The sequence below is a fragment of the Triturus cristatus genome, chromosome 3_1 (genome assembly GCF_964204655.1).
Source record: "Triturus cristatus chromosome 3_1, aTriCri1.1, whole genome shotgun sequence".
NCBI classification, from domain to species: domain Eukaryota; kingdom Metazoa; phylum Chordata; class Amphibia; order Caudata; family Salamandridae; genus Triturus; species Triturus cristatus.
Genome location: NC_140583.1, coordinates 221549634 through 221571648, shown reverse-complemented (window position 1 = coordinate 221571648; position 22015 = coordinate 221549634). Strand labels below are relative to the sequence as shown.

General features: G+C 40.3%; 1 protein-coding gene across 7 annotated transcripts in view; it reads right to left on the bottom strand.

Annotated features, from left to right (window-relative positions):
* The window catches only part of ACSBG1 (acyl-CoA synthetase bubblegum family member 1), a 687864-nt gene that overhangs the window by 266227 nt on the left and 399622 nt on the right, over positions 1–22015 (bottom strand). For all 7 annotated transcript variants that reach the window (XM_085643721.1, XM_085643719.1, XM_085643718.1 and 4 more), the window contains exon 3: positions 4335–4555. In XM_085643721.1, coding sequence (XP_085499847.1) covers positions 4335–4555 — 221 coding nt within the window. The remainder of the gene's footprint in view (positions 1–4334; positions 4556–22015) is intronic.

Below are 22015 nucleotides of genomic sequence, written 5' to 3'. Positions count from 1 at the left end.
TGTTTGTCCTCTCAATCATTTCTTTACATTGTTTCTGACTGGATGACTTGTATCCTTCCACTGCAGCTGTGAGGGAATATTATTATTACTTGATTTTCAGCACTCCATGACAGTGCATCGCTTTCCTCACTAACACTCCCTCGCCACCACTATTTTTTATTTGTTTATGAATTTTCCATCGTGTTTCTTTTTAGGAAGGCCTGGTTCAAGTTGCTACTGAAATGGAAACACTGAAAGCTCTTTGTTGAGGATTCCAACAGCAACTGCAAGTTTTTAGAATGATTTAAAAACCAATCTTTGCATGACCACCAAGCTTAAAACATGATGGCAAAGGCGGAAGAGATATTTGTTTTATATGTAACTTTTGTTGATATTTATTTTTTAAAGATAATGTTTAATATCTGTTTAATAGCTGTTCAGAATGGGACTATCTCAAACTATGTTTATTCTAAACTCTTATAATTTTTAAGGGATTGATTCACAAAAATAAGCTTGCACCTCTGTGTAGGTTTACGATTGTTTACAATTGTTTGCTTTTCACAAAGGTACTTGCAAGTAGTATCTTTACTAGTGCGGAGTCTCCGCACATAAAAGACCTATCTTTTTATGTGCGGAAACACCGCACTCATAAAGATGCTACTCGCAAATCCCTTTGTAAATAGCAAACAATAAAAAACGTATACAAAAGTGTAAGTTTACCTTTGTGAATCATGTCCCAAGTGTCTAGTGTTGTTTCTCAGTACTAAATTTCGACGCAGAGACAGAATATCGAGTAAAAAATATCGAATTGCACAAATATCGTGTCAATAATATCGTGGGTCAGGAATATCGACAGACAAATTCTCGTGGTCAAGAATATCGATTTTAGGTAAGTAATATCAAATAAAAAAATATCGAATTGTTTAATATCATTTGGAAAATTAGAACATTGGAATGTTGGTAGCTCCATTGAAAACAATGGAGTGCTCCGGGCTTATAATGGCTGGTATAAGCCCGGAGCTCCAACATTCCAATGTTTCTTTGTTCACAGCTCTGGCTGTGAACAAAGGCTTCAGGGAGCCTGCGGGGATTCCAATCCCCTCGCGCTCCCTGAAGGCTTTATTTGTTAGAACATTCTGCCCTCTAGTGGCAGAATGTTCTAATAGTCTTACAGCCCTTCGTAGCAGGGCTATACCGGCAATTAAAGTCCCGCTGCTTTGTTAAAGTCCCTCGCCTGCGGCTCGGGCCTTTAACGCTGCAGCGGGCCTTTAATAGCCGGTACGGCGGGCTATAAGGCTATATTATAGTTGTTAAAAATATCGATTTTTTAATAATGTTATGTATTTTTGTATATATCTTATGTGTGTGATGTATGTTTTTTTGTACAAGAATTGTTTGTATGTTTAATATATGTATTAAAATTTTAGTAGTTATTCATTTATTGTTATTTGAATTGTTCCTTTTTAGTTTCATAGCAGGTTGTGGGTTTATAGGGGAAAAGGGTGGGAAGTAATTTAATTATGTAAAATCTATTGATTATTTTTAGCAGTTAGTATGTTTTTTATTTGAATTATACCTTTTTAGTTCCGTAGCAGGTTGTGGGTTTATAAGGGAATAGGGTGGAAAGTAATTTTATTATATTGCATTTATGTAATAATTTTTATTGATTAATATTTGTTCAATTGAGATGGTATAGTGTTAAATGTGTAAATTAATTTATTATTAAGTATTTATTAATTAGTTGTTAATTCATTTTAATTAATTAATTGACACTTAATTATGGTAATTGTGTAATTAATTTTAGGTGTGTGTTGTGGTGTTTATAGGTGGAAATGGTGGGAAGGGTGGGAAATAATTAAATTTTTATTAATTAATTATTAATTCGTTGTTAATGAATTTAAATTAATTAATTAGTAGTAAATTATTTCTACCCCTACACAATCCAATCCTTTCCCTACTACTGAACTCACAGGAGTGGGAATATTAATTTTTACCCCTCTGCTATCCAAAACTTTCCCTACATTTGCACTCACTGGAGTGGGAATAGTAATTTTTATTCCTCCGCTATCTAGCACTTTCCCTACTGTTGCACTCACTGGAGTGGGAATAGTAATTTTTACCCCTCCGCTATCCAGCACTTTCCCTACTGTTGCACTCACTGGAGTGGGAATAGTAAATTGTACCCCTTGCGCTATCCAACATTTCCCCTACTGTTGCATTCACTGGAGTTAGAATAATAAATTTAATTATTCTGCTATCCAACATTTACCCTACTTTTGCATTCGCTGGAGTGGAAATAGTAAATGTTACTCCTCCTTTATCCAACACTTTTCCTACTATTGCACTCACTGGAGTGGGAATAGTGATTTTTACCCGTCCCCTATCCAACACTTTACCTACTGTTGCACTCCTAGGAGTGGGGATAGTAATTTTTGCCCCTTTGCTATCCAACACTTTTCCTACTGTTACACTCACTGGAGTGGGAATAGTAATTTTTACCCCTCGGCTATCCAACATTTTCCCTACTGTTGGATTCACTGGAGTTAAAATAATAAATTTAATTATTCTGCTATCCAACATTTACCCTACTTTTGCATTCGCTGGAGTGGAAATAGTAAATGTTACACCTCCTTTATCCACCACTTTCCCTCTTTGGAGTGTGTATAGTAATTTATACCTCTCTGCTATCCAACTCATAACCTACTGTTGTGTTCACTGGAGTTGGAATAGTAAATTTAAATATTCTGCTATCCAACATTTTTCCTACTGTTGTATTGATTGTATTACGAAATGTACGTTTTATTTTTTTGTAATAGTTTATTGTTTTAATTATTTATAGAATCTTTTTATGTAAAAATGTTGATATATGCATATAGTTTATTTTAATATAATTTAAAAATTTCAAAATTAAATAAAGATAAGAGTTAATACATTATTTTAAAGTAAATATATGTATATGTATAAATTATTATGTTTGTGTTATATTTTTTAATTAAGTACATTTTTTATATTCAGTTATAATGTATATCAAATTTAATTAATTTTGTTAAAGATATTATTAATATTGTATAGATTTAATATATATTATTTTATTTCATTTATATTTTTAATTGATATTTTTGACATCTATATTTTCAAATTCAATATTTCTGATTCGATATTTTGGTACTTACCTGTTTAGGTATAGGGAGGCAATATTTTTGCAATTTATACTTTTTTATCTATATTTTTGTCATCTATATTTTTGCTATCGATGTTTTGTCAGTGAACCCTAAATTTCGAAGTATATTGTCCACGTTCTCTTACTCAGCTACGTGTTGTGCTTTTTCTTAGAGGACACTACGTCCTTCTTTGCTTTTAGATAAACAGAAAAACGTAGAGGATGAACATTCCTTTTTCATTTGTAATATTTCTAGACCTGTATGAATTTTTTTTATCATGTTGGAACAATCTTGCACAAAAGTTCCCATATTTTACCATTCTGTATAATGTGAAATTTCACTTTAGTTTATGTATGGGGAAGACGGGTTCGAGCAGAAAATGTCATGCAAATAGACACTTTCTCCTCGAACAATACTTGAACAATACCCAACTGTCTCCTCCAACCAGAGTCCTTAGGCTAGCAAATGTGACTTTTTTTGTTTACAACATACCTACACAGAAAAAACGTGGGCAAGATACCGGCTAACTGTATTTCACATCATGAATTTTGTGCAAACTACTTGTAAGTTTTGCGAAAAGTAGGCGTATTACAAAAAATCTTTTTCAAACGTCATACACTCCTCTTGTTGCCATTGCATTCCATTGTTTTGTTATCTCACATCTGCCATCAATAAATAAATTGAACCACATGGAAATCAATATATACCATTCCCCAATAGCAGCAGTCCAGTGCAAATTGCAAGTCCTAGGCCATATCCCGCCTCACCACGAGCAAAAGAAACAGTAGATGCGTTTGTACCTCTTTGCACATCATTGGTAAGGTGAAACCGGAGTGCCCATTGCACTGCTCACTCTGGACCAACATCCTGGCACACTCCTCAAATGAATGAAGACCCACATAGATAGAAAAACAGTGATGGATGAAAATGTTTGAATCAACCTTAGCTACTACGAATTCCTAGAGGTAGCATTTATTTCTACCAATTTTGGCACACCTATTCTAATACAGACAAGAGCCAATTGTATGCAATTCAGTTGTACAGGTCTGTGATACTTGTGCATGCAAAATATACTGAATTTCTTTTCATACATATTAATCTTAAACTGAGATTAGTGTTTATAAGCATGAATAATATAAGTAGCCCATTAAAACACGGCACATCTCCCAAAATAGATATATGTCTTAGTCTTACGTGAAGGAAGCTTTTAGCTGCTTTCCAAGACAGCTGGTAATATTCAGAAAAGGTTATTTTTTCCCATTTGCCATTTTCTTTGCTTGCAAGAGCATTCAGGGTCCCATATTTGTTCACAGTCTCCTTGAACATCTGATGCACGGTTAAGGGTGTCTGTAGACAAGAAGGGTCCATCCTAATCTTGACCCTTCCATCAGCAACCGTGGTCCACATAGGCTCCACTGCAGAACAAGAAAAAATAAAGGTATTCACTAGTGGCAACTACACTTAATACAAATACAAAACATGATACAATACACATTCTACATGTTACACCATCAAACGACAGTAATCGGTAGCACAATTTTATATTATATACAAATGTACAAAACGTGTGGCCCGAAAGGCAAAAGTTACTTCTGTATTGTAAGTATTAATCGATTCATCCCTAAACCTATCATACAATCATCTACGTGGAGTGTTAAAATCTGTTTATTCATTCATCGATCAACTCAAATAAGCCAAGAGGGCAGAAGATATCTGTTTGTTGATGGTTAATTTTGGAGGGAGAATGTGAAAAAAGTGGAATGAGACTGGGCGGGCAGATGTGGACCTGTGTGTTTGGCAAGGCAGTCAAGCTAAGAAGTATTGATCCAAACTGCCCAAACTGGCCAGCAATATGATTACTGCACACATTACCCCTGACTTAAAATCCTTGAATTGGCTTCCATTTGAAGCTAGAATCCACCTAAAAGTGGCGTGCATGACTCATAAAGCCTTATCTCTTGGGGTGCCGCAAGGGTCCGCACTCTCACCGTCCTTATTCAACCTGTTCATGGAACCGCTCACTAAAATCCTGCAAACATCCAATGTTCAATTTCATATGTATGCAGACGACACACAACTATACCTCAAGATCAATTCCATAGAGGACATTAATTTGCTCAACTCCACACTCATGATCACCCAGTCTTGGTTATCAGAAAATCACCTCAAACTCAACGCATTAAAAACAGAATTCCTCCTCATAGCACCACCGGCCAAGATCCCTCTAATGCATGACCTGATCAAACAACTCTCCGCGTTCAACGTACAACCAACTATCGTGGATTCTGCAAAATCCTTGGGGATCACTCTCGACAACAATCTCATGATGCAAAAACACATCAGTAACGCCACAAAGAGAGCTAATTTCCAGATAAGTACCCTAAGGAAGCTGAAACCCTTCCTGCCAATCGAGGACCTCAAGTTGGCAGTACAAGCCCTAGTTCTCCCTTGTGTGGATTACGGAAGCGTCTCCCTGTGTGGGCTACCAAAAGCCGCAACAGCGCCCTTAAGAGCGTCTATCAACGCTGCGGCAAGACTCATCACTGGCTCGAAAAGAACTGCACACATTACCCCTGACTTAAAATCCTTGAATTGGCTTCCATTTGAAGCTAGAATCCACCTAAAAGTGGCGTGCATGACTCATAAAGCCTTACACCACAACTCTCCCAGCTACCTCGCGCAGAAACTGACAATCTCTGGTGGTCTACGGACTTCTAGGAGTGCCGAAAACCTTTTACTGAAACCTCAAAGGTTCAACAAAAAGAAAACATATAATCGATCCTTCTCTGGGATGGCGCCCAAAATTTGGAACACTCTTCCCCCCGAAACCAGACGGAATGCCTCCTCCGCCGCTTTCAAAAAAGAAGTCAAAGCGCTTCTCATGGCAAAATTTACTTGAGCTCTTTCCCTTCAGAACTGAGTTCGCTAGTTCCTGTCTTATGTGTCAGCACCATGTTGTAATCCCTCTATACCACTATATTTGCCCTCATCATGGTTTTTATATGTTTGTTCACTTGCTTATCTCTGTTTTTTGTTCCTCTTATAGGCTGCTGTTATGTAAAGCGCTCTGATATCCGCAAGGATCTTGTCCGCGCTCTATAAAACTTTCTAAATAAAGAGCCATATGGGAAGTGATACAGCCATGAAGCAATGTGACTGGGATGATGACTGTTGATCATAATTTAAGCCAAAATATCTAGTACCAAACTTTCCATCGTCTACTCACTTCACAACATTGTGTGTAGGTTATCATTGACAACAAGAAACTATAACTTCTAAGAGATGCTTCCCATAGCCTTATGGAATTAACAGAATAGCTGGTGGGTGGATTCTGCTCTTACTGTCTGCTCTCAGGCATTCTAGAGTAGAGAAGCCTGAGGGACCTAGAACCTGCCTCCATGTTTGTTCTTTTGAGCTTATTCTGGTAGCCTAACAGTGTATCACTAGGCTTGACTTTTCAGCAGGGGGCATAATAGGTTGCAGATTCTGCAGATACCACTGGTGCAAACCCTACTCTCTCTAGTACGTTATTGCAATTGTTGCAATCCTTTATCTAATGACGAGCTGGTTTTGTCTACTTTGTTCATGCCGAGGATCATTCTCCTACTCTCATTTTTTACTCTTTAATGGGATTTTGTGTCAACTTGCCCACATTATACTAAAGGGCCTTGGAGTGACATGTCCTCTGATGTGGTCTTCTTCACTAGTGGTCTAGTTTCTGAGAAGGAGTGCACCTTTTTGTGCATGAACTATTGTAAATGGGCTCCTTAGGTGAGATCGCACCTGGAGGGTGAGGGACAGGTGTGAATTGAAAAGAAAAATCCTAGGCTTTTGACATTTTAGAATGGTTTTGAGGCTTTGACCAAGTGAAGTGGACCACAAAAACATATTCACATCTGAATTACATCCATTCATGCAGAAGAAGCTTTCCTTCATCCGGTAGTAGGGTGATCTAAGCATTATGTACTGAAAGGTTCCCTTGTTCCTCTATTTACCAAGGGATGAATCAGAATGGCATTGGTTTACATTTCCAACAGTAAGCATTGACATCCAATCACCTAGGCCACTGGGCTCATGGACCATCTCCAACTTGCACCAAGGAATTGTGGTGAGCAACCCTGGTGCTCTCCGGAACGGCTTGGGTGATCTAACCCGGTCACTATAAACCCCAAGAATTGTTTTCAAAAGGGGAGTCCACCATTATTTATTTGCAAATTTTTTGAAACAATTTTCCAAAAATAGAGCTTAATTTTTGCAACAAGCCAGCAAAGAAACAACTTAAATATTCAAATACTTCTGGGCCTGGCAGAGTACCCACGAATATTATTTCTCTGCAACAACTATTGTGTGTGGCTATAGATATGAATGTTCAGCTTGCTGAGGGTTACTTTTAGCATGGCCTGCATGGTCTGTGAATATGGATGGAATGTGAATTTCAACAGACCCCGTGCACAAATCCTTCCATTTTACGAGTTCATGTTTAAACTTGACATCTTTTTAGTTGGTGACTTTAAGCATACTTTGCACGTACATGATAACCTGCTAAGAAAGTGTTCTATATACAACGCACATTTCTACGCAAGCATCTTATCATGACACTGTACATAATGTTCAAGGATAAAGTGCACTGAGCACGCAGCCCTTGTATGTTGTTGTCCATTTGGAGACATCTCTGAATTGGAAATGCAAACATTGAGTTAACACAGTGCTTCAGACACAGTGCTAACAAAGCTAGATTTATTATATGAACTGCTCCTGAACTTTGGCTTATCAGAGGAGCACTTTCATGAATTATCCTAGATGTTCACCTGTGACTGATTGTTAGCCCTGCTGACTTCCATCACTATCTTGCAAAGGACGGCGGCATGATCTACACCAGACTGGTTCCTGGATACATCACACATACAGGTAAATGGATAGATTAGTTGCTTCAAGAGATCTGGCAGAGTGCACTTTTTATTACACTCTCTGGAGTCGAGCTAGTTTAGGTATTGTTCTCCTTATGATATATATTTATATAGTTATATAATCACAGCAACGTTTTAACAGTTGAATTATTCCTCTTCTTCACCATTCCTGTAATGCTGGTAACAATGCTTTGTTTCCTTCTACTAATAATTGCAGCTCATTTATTTTACATGAGAATCAAATTGCTTCAATAAATGTTTGAAATGCCAATTTGTGTATTTCTTGTGTCTCCCTTTGGGCATGCCTATGGTAACCAAGAAAGGGTAGCTCTGTTTCCACGATTTCCTTGGGCGAGTCTGAGTGGTCATGTCCTATGGTTGCAGACACCATCCGGTACCCTGTCAGGTTTAAGAGTCCACATGGCACACTGTGAGCTAGCCAGGAATTCAACCAATATATTCTGATGATATGCTTGGAGTACGTTCACATATTTTGATAGATATGTTCTCCGAACTCACAGTCTTACTTGATTAGTAGGAACCGCACGACAGGAAAGCCACCGTATTTAAACAGTGGGCTGCGGCTGAGGACGAATGATTAAATCAGCATCACTGTGGGTCCTGAAGCTCGCATCACTCCTTCAATACACCACGGCAAATGAATAAATAGGACATCAGGTTTAATAAAGGGTTAATCGATTGGCAAGGCTGACTCCTGGTCAAGAATTGCTACCACCTGACTTTTACCAATAGTCTTCCAACAACACAGGCCAAAAATAAAAATTGTGACTCAAAATGAACCAGCTTTGCAAAAAAAGATTTCCTAATATTATTTGAAAGATAGATGCTGTAATGAATCATGTTTGTGAACTTAATTTGACACAGTAAGGAGGTTATAATGCGGAATAAACATTTCAACGTCAAACTGTTGACTATGTGTAGTTTAGTTTGCAATAACTTAATCGTGGCTTTGTTCTGGGTTTAGGAAACTCTTGTTGTGATGCCAGACTGTCATTGGAACAGGACCAGACAAACTTGTACTTTTCAATGGTCAATAATGATAGTTGTTTCAGGGCTGTGCACGCGGGTGTGCACTACACCGGCAGCAGTTTTCATCCATGCACAGTGGAAAGAGGAAAGGAAGTGCATAAGTAAAATGTGCATGAAAAACGAGTACAAATGAATCAATTCACATTAGGACATAGAACTTCAACTACTAACTATCCTGATAAACTACTGCAACCAATAAAGGCCAGTTAAAATATGAAATAAAAATAAACACTGGCAAAGCCAATACTCTGGCCTGTTTGTGTGTGTGTTTGTGTGTGTGCATGTGTGTGTGCGCGTACATGTATATATGTAAGTGCTCTCATCGAAGTTCAGCTCAGCTTATAGGAATACATATGTGAGTGTAAGTGATCCTTTTGACAGGTTGTTGCCAGAACATTACAATTAATGCAGATGCAGCCGAAAATCAAATATTTTAATCTTAAGATATGAATATGTGGGTAAGTATATGTATGTATATATATATAGAGGAGTGAATGAATATTGCAGTGTGTAAACTAGAACAGGGAGGAAGACATGAGCTTATACGATTGAAAAGTGAATGAATGAGTGCCAGAAAGAATGAGATGGCAAAAGTGAATGACTGAAAGAGTTAACGAAGGATGCACTGGGTCCAGGAAAAAAAGGTTTGGTGTACAGGAGTGCATGAGTGCAGCAGTCAAAGAGTGAGGAGTGAGTACAGGAAAGAATGCCTAAATGTACAGGAGTGAAGGAGTGCATCAGTAAACCAGTAAATACAGAAAAGAATGCATTAATGTGCAGGAGTGAATAAATGCAACACAAAATGAGTGATTATGGGTCTGAATGTGTGGGAGTTCAGGAGTGAATACGTGGAGAATGAATGAGTGAGAAAGTACAGGTTTGAATCAGGATACAGGAGTAGATACTGCAATAACAGAGTTAGAACTGGAAGGAAGAAGTGAGCTCACATACATAAATGAGTGCAGCAGTAAATGAGTACAGAAATGTATGAGTGAATGAATGCAGGGTGAGTTCAGGAATGAATGCCTGAGTTTTAAGATGTGAATAAGAACAGCAGCAAAAGAGTGAAGATAGGAAAGAAAGCACAACTAAGCAGGATTGAATGAATGGAGCAGAGAATAAGTACGGAAATTAATCTGTGGGTGTTCAGGAGTTTCTGTGTATAAGTAGTAAATGAGTATCAGGAGAATGAGTGTACAAGGTTGAATGAGTGCAGAAAAGTAGAAGTGAACGCATGAACGAAGGCATGAATGTACGAAAGTGACTGACTGCAGCAGTAAATGATTAAAGGAATATATGACTGGATAAGTGAGTGTAAATGAGTAAGTGAGTGCTCCAGAGTAAGCAGTAGGGAGTGAATGACTACAGCAGTGGGTGCAAGCAATAGTTAGTGGGGGACTGATGCAGTCAGTGCTGCAGTGGTGAGTGAGTGCTGTTGTGAGTGTGTGTAAAACTAGTTTGTAAAAGTGATCCTTTTGACAGGTTGTTGCCAGAACATTACAATTAAAGCAGATGCAGCCGAAAATCAGATATTTTAATCTTAAAATACAGATCATATCCAGGGTAGGAAAGGGTGGGAGAATGTTGCCAACTGGAGCTACAATAAACAATACCAGGAGAACATGTTCACATTGCACTCCAGGCTGAGATAACCTCTTTAGAACAGGTCTGCAACAAGCAAAGAAATAAAACTAAAATAATCCAGCTATGCCTGGAGCAAAAAGAGCTGCTAACCTGGGCTTCAGCAGCCCAAAAGAAAAATGTGAAACTGCCGTCCCAATGTATGTAGCCATCTCACACACGCACAAACTCTTTACTCACATACACTGAGGCACACCTAATGCATATATGTGCATTTATTTATTTGTTTTTATTATTTTGTTTATGTATTATTTTATTTATTTATGTGCATATATGAGTGAACACATGTTCACTCACATATATGCACAGAATGTACAGCTCTTGGCCAACACATCCATTCTCCCAGTGAATACGATTTGTGGCCGATATGGAGATGCTAGGCCTCAATCAGACTGTGGTGGATCCCACCTATTCAGCAGGTCATACCTTAGACAAGATCCTCACCAGCTCCCCTGAGCTCAGATGTGAATTCCATTGTCAGTTCTTTGGTAGGACAAGTACCTGATTAATTTTCAAATCCCTAAGGCTAGTGAGCCTTTAACACCCATGAAAGAGACTAGGCAGACCAAGAGACAATAGAAATCTGTTTCTCAGGGCACTTTGGCTAAGGCATACGTTCCATCTGAGCATCCGAATAAACCAATCATGGATGCCATTCGGGTAAACTTTCATGACTCTCTTTCTCTGCCTTCAGTTCAAATCGCCCTCTCAAACAGTCATCAGTCACCTCCAGTGGAAACAATGCTCCTTGGTTCTCGATGGCGCAAGACCAAATTCCCTACAGACAAAGAAGCATTTAAATTACTATTTAAGAGCTATCACAATAATATTAAAGTGGCCTGGAGAAACTGTATACCAAAGAAAATTGAACAAGCAGAAAACTCAACAAAAGCTCCGTTCAAAACACTCAATGACTATTAAACCGCGTGCCTGTACGCGCACCATCCCGGCTTCTTAAGAATTATGGGATACGTTAGCCAACTTTTTTGAGCAGAAAATAAATAAAACATATCCAAATTTTCCTGTTACCTGGAGTCTGTCTGATAACTGTCCCGACATTAGTTTGCCCTCTTCTAAGGCCATTTTTCATATGGAGAGCTTTGCACCCTGCATTTTAGAACAAACCCTTGGGCTGCTAGAATCAGCTAAATCAGGATATTCACGAGACCTATGCCCACCCAGCATTATAGCGAGCATTTCCAGCTTTATCGCCCATTCCATTATGTCCCTTTTGAACCTTTCCATGGATGTAGGTTCAGTCCCCACTGCCTGGAAAACAGCCTAAGTCTCCCTCATTTTAAAGAAGCCAACACTGACCCTGGCATTCCCTCCAATTACCGTCTCATCTCACTGCCCCCTCTCCTTAGTAAACTTCTAGAGATCATAAAAAAAGAAGCTTTCTGAATTCTTGGAAGACCATAGGCTCCTTAACCCTCTCAATCGGGTTTCAGAGTATTCCAAGGACGAGACGGCACTAGTTGCAGTCACAGACACCATAAGATCATCCCTGAATGCAGGTACCCCAGCGATGCTAGTGCTACTAGACCTGACAGTGGCCTTAGACACAGTCTCCCATTGAATTCTTACTCACAGGCTGCATTATATAGGGGTCTATGGTAAGGAGCTCAACTGCTTTATTGACTTCCTGAAAAATTTCATCCAAATCATCTCTCTGAATCCCTTTAAATCTCGTACCATGCCTCTTGACACAGGAGTACTGCAGGGCTCCAAGCTTAGCCCCACTTTATTCAATGTCCATGGTGACCCCCTGGCACAGATAAAGGCATGCGGGTTTGAGACTATTTCACATGCCAATGACACAAAATTGGTCATCCCCTCTGCCCAGGATTTAGAAGGGCAGAAATCCTGCTTCTCTGAATGTATTAAGTAAAAAACTCTCTGGATGTCTAGTAACTATCTTCAGTTAAACAGAGACAAAACTGACATACTTCTATTTGGTAAAGATCAGGAGTAATGAAAGACGAATTGGTGGCCTCCCGAATTGGGGCCAGTCCTGACCCTAAGCAAGTAGTGAAAAAACCTAGGCATAAAGTTAGACCTCAGTCTGTTTATGAAAGAACATATAGCCTCGATTTGTGGATCTTGATTTGCCACCTTGCGACTTTTGAGAAAAGCATTTCCTTGGCTCCCTTCAACTTCGAGAAAAACTCTATCAATCAATCAATATAACTTTATTCGGTCTAAAAAACAAAAGGCCACAAAAAAACATGGAAATATTGCACGTAGCTATAATCACACAGTGTGACTCCCAGAGGCTGATATAAATAAGAGCTTAGTCACATTGCTGGCCACCCACCCTCTAGAGATTTATAGTGGTTGTGGAATCCCTGGTTTCAAAAATACGGTGGCACTGGGGGTCCCCTCTAACCCTCTGGATGAACAGCCAGAGAAAGATTGGTACTTTGGATTTAAGCGGGGAGTGCAAGCAGAAGCTGGGTCTGATACCGTCCCTAAGATAACTATAGTACAGGCAGAGATATTAGGCAATGAAACTGCCAATGAGGAAGATACAATGGTACCAGATAACTTGCCAGGGTACAATAATACCAGTGATGAGACCGGATTAAGGGGAACTTCCCCAAAGTTAACTGAGGATTTCAATGTTAGCCTATTGTCTTGGAACATTCCTGGACTCTCTAGGAACCTGATGGACATGGCAGTATGCTCCTTTTTTGGAAAACATGATATAATTGCCCTTCAGGAAACCTGGATGGTAGAACCCCCCCATAGAGTAGGATTTAAAACCTTTTGCACTAAAGCGATGCCATCGAATAGGGGAAGGGCATCCGGGGGGCTGGTTATCTGGGTTAAAGTTTCCCTAGAAATAGAGGTTAGCCAGCTGCCTAGTACCTGCCCGGACTTGCTAGGACTAAAAATTGTGACCAGTAATAAAAGTGTTATTTACTTATTAAACATTTACAATAGACCTTATCCATCAAACAGAGAATCTAATTTGATAGATACCTTGGACTCCACCCTAGATGGACTGGGAGTTAATGCTCGTGTTTTAATCTGTGCAGATTTTAACTGTAAATACGAACCTATCCAGGTTCTTGATAGCCTGTTTGTTGAACAAGATACTGCTAGTGGTATCATGCCCCTGGAGGCCTTAAGTTATGCAAAAAGTACTATAGCCTCCATACAGATCCTACAGATGACTGTATCACACGACCTAAGATCATGTAATGGTCGGTTTCCCTCAGACATTCCTTCAGCTCCCACTTATTTTAAGGGAAGTATTAGATCACATATCGACTTCGTAATGGCCTCTCGAAACTTATGGAGATCATTAATTGACTTTAAGGTTGATTCCAGAATAGAGAGTGATCACTATCCCCTCCAACTATGGTTAGACCCTGCCCTATTTCTTCTGAGACTACCCGCAGAAGACCCACTGAATCTCCAAATAGGAGATATACAGATTTCTAATAATAGACGTGCCATAAAATGGTCTTATATTGCGGGCAAAGAAGAAGCGCTGGCCAATATCTATAATAAATTCAGCGAAATTATAGGGACTCCCCAAATACCACCCTCACGCACCCAGGGAGTTCTTGACTTACACTTGAAGTTGGTCGACGCACTATCTCCCCTTCTGAGTAAGGTCTATAAAAAAGAAGGGAATAAAACTATGGATCAGGTCGAATCAGGAAATCAATGGTATAACCAAGATTGTAGGGTTGCTAAATCACAACTGATTTACGTAGTAAAAAATGGGAGCCAATGTGATATAAAAAATGCAAGATTAATATATAAAAATACCCTGAGTAAAGCTAAAAAAGCATGGGATGCTAATCTCTGGGATGACTTACTGAGTGCAGCTAAATTACATGACCAAAGTACCTTCTGAAATTTAATTGCTAAGGGAAATAAAAAGGGTAGATCACCCAAGGATATCTTTCTGGACGAACTGACCTGGTGTGATCACTTTTCTAAACTTTACACGATTAGTAAGGATGATTTGTCCCTAGTTAATGTAGATGTTGATCCAGTTAGTAGTACTGTACCATTACACTTTACCTTAGAAGAAACAGTTCAGGCACTATTAGCTGTAAAAGTAGGTAAGGCCCCCGGCCCTGACAAAATTCCTGGTGACTTGTTGAAACACGATGTCAATGTGTGGGGGCCGTACATTAACTTTTTAAGTAACTCAATTTTGGCGGGTACACCTATTCCAGAATCATGGAAAGGGACAGAAATCATTACAATTTTTAAAAAAGGTGATCGCCATGATCCTAGCAATTACCGCCCCATTAGTTTAATTGATGTTTTACAAAAGATTTTTGCCAGACAGATTTTAAATAGGATTTTAACTTGGATTGAGGAGACAAAATTACTGTCAAAATACCAAGCTGGCTTTAGATCTAAAGTAAGCACAGTTGACCAGGTGTTCAGATTTATGTGCATTTGCTGGAAATACGTAAAGATCAGACAGGGTAGTCTTTATGTTGCATTTATAGATTTAAGGGCTGCTTTTGATCTTGTTCCCCGGAAGTTGCTGTGGTCTACATTAAAGAAGCTAGACATCCCTGGCGAGTTACTTAATGAACTCATTAAACTCCATACAGGGAACTATGCAAAAATTAGATGGGGAAAAGCAGGAGAACTATCTAAAGCGATCCTTGTGGATAGAGGGGTGCGTCAAGGATGCGTGTTAGCACCCACGTTGTTCTCACTGTACGTTAATGATATTCCAACATACTTGAGGAACTGTGCTCATGACTCCCCAAAATTAGTCGGTGAACCAATTACCTCTTTACTTTTTGCCGACGATACCATCCTTATCTCTCAGACCCCGAGAGGGTTGCAAAACTTGGTTAATACCTTTCATAATTATTGTGTGGAAAAGGGGCTAGAAATTAACCCAAAGAAAACAAAATACATGGCCATAAACCCCACTAAAACGTTTAGGAAAAACTTGCTCTTAGAGAATCGCACATTGGAAAAGGTAGAAAGTTTTAACTTTTTGGGGTTGATATTAGACAACGAGCTGTCCTGGCAAGGCCAGCTAAATAAAAGCTTATTGTCTCTCAAACAGAATTCTTTCCCTATCCTAAAGGTGCACGGAGCAAGTAGCTCCAAAGCCATTACTCCAGCACTGGAGGTCTTTAAAGCCAAGGCCCAATCAGCAGCCCTTTATGGTGCTGAGATATGGGGACATAGTAATTCTTCCAAATTTGGGATGATAGAAAATAAATTTGTGCGTAGTCTACTTAACCCCTTCGGTGCTCATGACGGAACGGTTCCGTCATGAGCCACGGTTGAGCTGTGCTCATGACGGAACCGTTCCGTCATGACCACGCCCGCGCAAGATTCCGTCAGCACAGCGGCGGAATCTGCGCAGCATGGAAGGGGTTAAAATACCGACTCGTACTCCAGTTGTCCCCCTGTTTTTAGACGTTGATCTTAAAAGAACAGAGCACTTGGCTTCTATAAGACCATTATTGTACTGGATTAGGATATGGTCGACCCCTGAGCTGATAGACTATAAGGATGGGTTGATCGAACTTATTAAATTGGACGTCCATTTGAAAACCCCATGGTTGAAATATATCTGTATATCATTCAAGAGATTGGGGCTTTTTACTTTTTGGGAGGAGCCCCATAATTTGACTCAGTCTTCCAAAAAACTCCTCAAGGTAACCTTTTGGTCCCACGTTAATAGTGAATTAACTCTGAGTCCTCGTATTGGTACTTTGACCCAGACCTTTTTAAATGCAAAAGATTCACCTAATTTTGAGGAATTTATGGATGAGATTGCTCCCCCCTTAGCAAAATCTCTCTATCTACAATTTAGGTATGGGGTACTATTGTTAAATTCCTACATATGCAAGTGGGCTGGAGGAAATGGATTGGATTTGTGCACTATGTGTCTCCTTGGGGCTAGGGAAGATATATCCCACATACTCTTTTTCTGTCCAGCCTACAAGAAACCAAGGACCTCTTGGATTAAACCCCTCTGTAGGAATATGGGGATTGAGTCATATAAAGTAGCTGAGCGCATATTAAAATTCAACTCCTCCCAAGTAATGGTATATGGTATAAGTAGATATTTATTTAATGTATACCTTATTAGGAAACGCTGTGGTCATAAATTGTAATTATAGAAAGAGGAACTATGGATTACTTTAGTTACCAGATTATCCTCAAGTCTACCTCATTTTTAATATTGCTATTATAAGAACTCTGGCTTTTAGCTAAATTAATGTAATATTTATATTTTACCTGGTATTGCTTAATCATGGATAAAAATTCACCATTATAAATTGTATGTAATTTGTTCAACATGGACTTATGAACTGTGTATTTGCACTATGGATTTATGTATTGTGTTTTATGTGTTGACTTTTATGGCTATTCTTAGCCGAAATAAAGTATTGACTGACTGACTGACTATAATCACACAATTTTTTTTAAATGATCGTACATTAAAAACAGTTATAAATGAGTGCATAAAGGACTTTTAGGGTTCAACAACACATCAAATAATATGTTAAATAACCACGATTGAAACGAGCAGAAAAGTGCAAGTCGAAGTCAGGTTTCAGGGCTCCATTACAGTATTATAGGCAGTAGGTGCAGTTAAAAGAGCATGAGGAGGAGAAAGAGAGAGAGAACAAAAACCTCAAGTAGAGTCCGCCATGCTCTCCTACTATCCCCCAGGAGTAGACCCAACTTCTCTCCCAACTCTATATACTGAACCATACTGCATGGTAACCCCTTCAGCGCGGCACGGATTTCCGCGCTGTGCTGAAGGTTCGGTGCGCGGGCGGGGCCATGACGGAGCGGTTCCGTCATGCGCACAGCGCAACCGTCGCGCATGACGGAACCGCTCCGTCATGCGCATCGAAAGGGCTATATTCTGACAGACTATCCCATCATGGTGTGTCTAACCCCACGTGCTGCTTTGAAAAAGGCACAGATGGTGAAAACAATTTAGGGTGAACACAGGGATTGTGAGTGGAGGAGAGCTGCTCTGTAGCAGCAGAGGCTTAACCTCTTTAACAAGGGTCTCGGAAAGTGCTTTCCTGCTAGGCTGTGCAATTTACAGAAGAGCATAAAGTGCAATAGTGATTGTGCAGACTGATTATCACAGGGGCAGGAGAATACTATGTTACCCTATGGGTCTAAGAAGTGTTTAAAAAATAAAGACCTGTAAATTGTCCCTGCTCCGAAGCGGAAAAGAAGTGACCATTCCTATCTTGACAGGTTGAGTGACAGATACAAAGGGCGGACATCTGTGTGTAAAAGACTATAGTAATGCAACACTGAGGGTTTGGGTAACTTGTGTTTCATCCTATTTACACTGTAGTCCTTAAATAATGTTTTCAGCTCCAACTTGGCATTTTGTGGATACGACTGGGTTCTATAAACCACCAGGAAAGACTGAGGAAACCAAGAGTATCCCGTATATAACTCTAGTTAAAGCCCTCATCATAAACCGCCTAGATTATGGCGGTTCACTGACAGAATATCGACTACTAAAATATCGCCATACCACAATATCGAGTTATAAATATAGATGTAAAAAATATCGAAATCCTATATTTATAATGGTAAGTACAAAAATAGCGGAAAAAGTATTGATGTCATAAATATAGTTATGAAAAATATAGTTTTTATAAGTATATATATATATATATATATATATATATACATATATATATTATATATATATATATTATATATATATATATATATATATATATATATATATATATATATTACCTACTGGCGGTCGCCAGTAGGTAGTTATAGTTAGGACCACGTTTCCATAGGAAAACCTCAACATTCTATTTTGAATAACTTTGGCGCCGGTCGACGAATCCTCGCGAATTTCTCAAAATAGGTGGGGCGCTACGCTCCGCTCCTACCCTGAAAGTCTCGGGGGGATTCGTCAAGCGGGGGCTGAGATAAAAGGGGGGTCCCAAAACGCGTTTTTCCCATGCATTTTTCCATAGGACCTTTAGAACGAGCTACAGCCCGAACGGCTGAACAGAATTACTAGAAATTTGGCAGAGAGGTAGTCCCTAGGTCAAGGAAGTGCCTTTTGTAGGTTTGGTGTAAATCTGTTCAGTAGATTCTGAGAAAATAGCCTTTAAATCAATATATATATCTGAGCCCGCTTACGGTACGCTTACCGTACGCTTACCGTACGCTTACCGTAAGCTTACGGTGGCGTGCGCGAGCGCGATTCTGATTGGCTCTTAGATCTTAGTAAACATTCGAATCGGCCGAAACCAGGAAGCGGCGTCCGCCATTTTGTCTCTCGCACTGAGTGTTGTTTATCAAACATGATGGCCAAAAACATGTTACGGGGCTGATTTGACAACTCCCTCCCACATAGTCATGTTAAGGGAGTCCCCAAACATCCCCCAAGAGCAAAAACGGTTTTATTTTTTTTTCGGCAATTTCGCGGGGTACGCTTACCGTACGCTTACCGTAAGCTTACCGTACGCTTACGGTAAAAAAATAAAAATAAAAAAAACACTATCCACACTTACCCCACCCCCTGTGCTTTTGGTGGCCGCAGGCCACCAAATGTGCAGGGCTTATTAATAGAGAAAAAAAACGTAATTTTGGCAACATGAAATTATAAAATCGAAATAAAAAAAACACTATCCACATTGACCTCACCCCCTGTGCTTTTGGTGGCCGAAGGCCACCAAATGTACAGGGCTTATTAAAGTTGATAAAAACCGTGCACGGAACGAACTGCGTTAAGTGGGCGCGCACGCCACAAATGGCGTAAAGTAACTTAGCATTTAAAAAACCGTACAAATTCACTGAAAAAACCATAGGTTTCACACACGTTATAGTTAGGAAATAGCATTTAAAAAACCTTGCTAATTCACTGAAAAAACCATAGGTTTCACACATGTTATAGTTAGCTGGACATTTTACTGATAAAAAACCAATGAAATTCCCCCGTTATAGTTACTGTAGGCAACTATAACTCACGCGACCGTAATCCTCTGCTGATGACATATGTGTCTTTATGAAAAAAAAATATTTGTAATATATGTATAGCTAAAATTTAATGGAAGAAGATATGGGCAAATAAGTGTCTAAATACAGTATTAGCATCAGCAGAGGATTGCGGTCGCGTGAGTTATAGTTGCCTACAGTAACTATAACGGGGGAATTTCATTGGTTTTTTATCAGTAAAATGTCCAGCTAACTATAACATGTGTGAAACCTATGGTTTTTTCAGTGAATATATATATATATATATATATATATATATATATATCAAGTCACAGGGGATTGTCCAAAATCAGAGTCGCACTCGAGTAGAGAGAAGCTTTTCCCCAAAGCTTTATTCAAACCAAGCAACCACACTCGCCAGGAAAATTAATAGCAAGCGTCCGCTCCCTGACGCGTTTCGAGCAATCTCTTCATCAGAGGGTTTTGCGGGCGAACAGCGCGTTGGTGGTATGCCACTCCCTTTATACAACATCGCATGCCCCAATTGGCTGCCCTGTATGGGACTCTGCGTGGTTTCTGGGAATTGCAGTCCATGATAACAATCCAAATGGCAGCGCTTTCAAATAAATGCAAATCTAGCTCTGCGTGAGCCCCTGGAGAGATTAGGTGCTTCCATCAATGCTCACTACTCCCATAACCGAGTTCCGTGTATCGGAACCCCCAGGCCCCCCTAATTAGGGGTGGTGCAAACCTCCGGCGGGACAGCCGTTAAACATCAAGTCACAGGGGATTGTCCGAAATCAGAGTCGCACTCGAGTAGAGAGAAGCTTTTCCCCAAAGCTTTATTCAAACCATGCAACCACACTCGCCAGGAAAATTAATAGCAAGCGTCCGCTCCCTGACGCGTTTCGAGCAATCTCTTCATCAGAGGGTTTTGCGGGCGAACAGCGCGTTGGTGGTATGCCACTCCCTTTATACAACATCGCATGCCCCAATTGGCTGCCCTGTATGGGACTCTGCGTGGTTTCTGGGAATTGCAGTCCATGATAACAATCCAAATGGCAGCGCTTTCAAATAAATGCAAATCTAGCTCTGCGTGAGCCCCTGGAGAGATTAGGTGCTTCCATCAATGCTCACTACTCCCACAACGGAGTTCCGTGTATCGGAACCCCCAGGCCCCCCTAATTAGGGGTGGTGCAACCCTCCGGCGGGACAGCCGTTAAACACCAAGTCACAGGGGATTGTCCAAAATCAGAGTCGCACTCGAGTAGAGAGAAGCTTTTCCCCAAAGCTTTATTCAAACCAAGCAACCACACTCGCCAGGAAAATTAATAGCAAGCATCCGCTCCCTGACGCGTTTCGAGCAATCTCTTCATCAGAGGGTTTTGCGGGCGAACAGCGCGTTGGTGGTATGCCACTCCCTTTATACAACATCGCATGCCCCAATTGGCTGCCCTGTATGGGACTCTGCGTGGTTTCTGGGAATTGCAGTCCATGATAACTGACCCTAGGGACCCTTGAATCCTAAGGGCCCCCAGGGTCAAACTAGCCCACTAGGTACCTCCAGTAGGCGCAACAGAGCTGCGTTGCATGGAGGTGTAAAAAGGGGCGTGGCCTCAGAACACCTGTCTGCAACGCAGCTCTCTGGCGCATACTGGAGATACCTGTTGGGCTAGTTGGCCCTCAGGGACCCTCAGTATTGAAGGGGAATTAATTCCTCAACTTACAACTGGCCAGGGGGCGCGTTTGCAGAGTGCTGCAAGGAGGGGGCGTGACCTCCGGCGCGATGCCGGTCTTTTATTTATTTATTTTTAGGAAGGAGGGCTGTGTGGCCCCCTTTATTTTTCTAATTTATTAGCCCTGGGGACCCCATCCCCCAGGGCCTGCACCCTAATTTTTTTTGTTTAAAAAAATTAATTTGGCCCTCCCAAGGCCTTAATCGGCCCCGGGGACCCCAACCCCCAGGTCATGGCCTTTTATTTATTTTTTTATTCTTTAGGAGGGGGGCTGTGTTGCCCCCCTCCTCAGGCCACTTATGGCCCCGGGGACCCCATCCCCCGGGGCCGGCCTTTGTTTTTTATTTTTTTCCCCAAAAAATATATTTTTAGAAACACCTAGGACATGCTGGACAAACCGTATGTACCTATCACCATGACGATTTGCGTGATATTCATTAAAAGGCGACTATGCATACAATGAATCCACGTAGAATGTATTCACACCGCCAGTGAAGCTCTGACATGTCTGACACCCTACCGTGCCTAATCCCGGCGCCCCCGCTGGTGGGTACTCTCCAAGTAGACACCCTTGTCGTTTATTTATACAAAC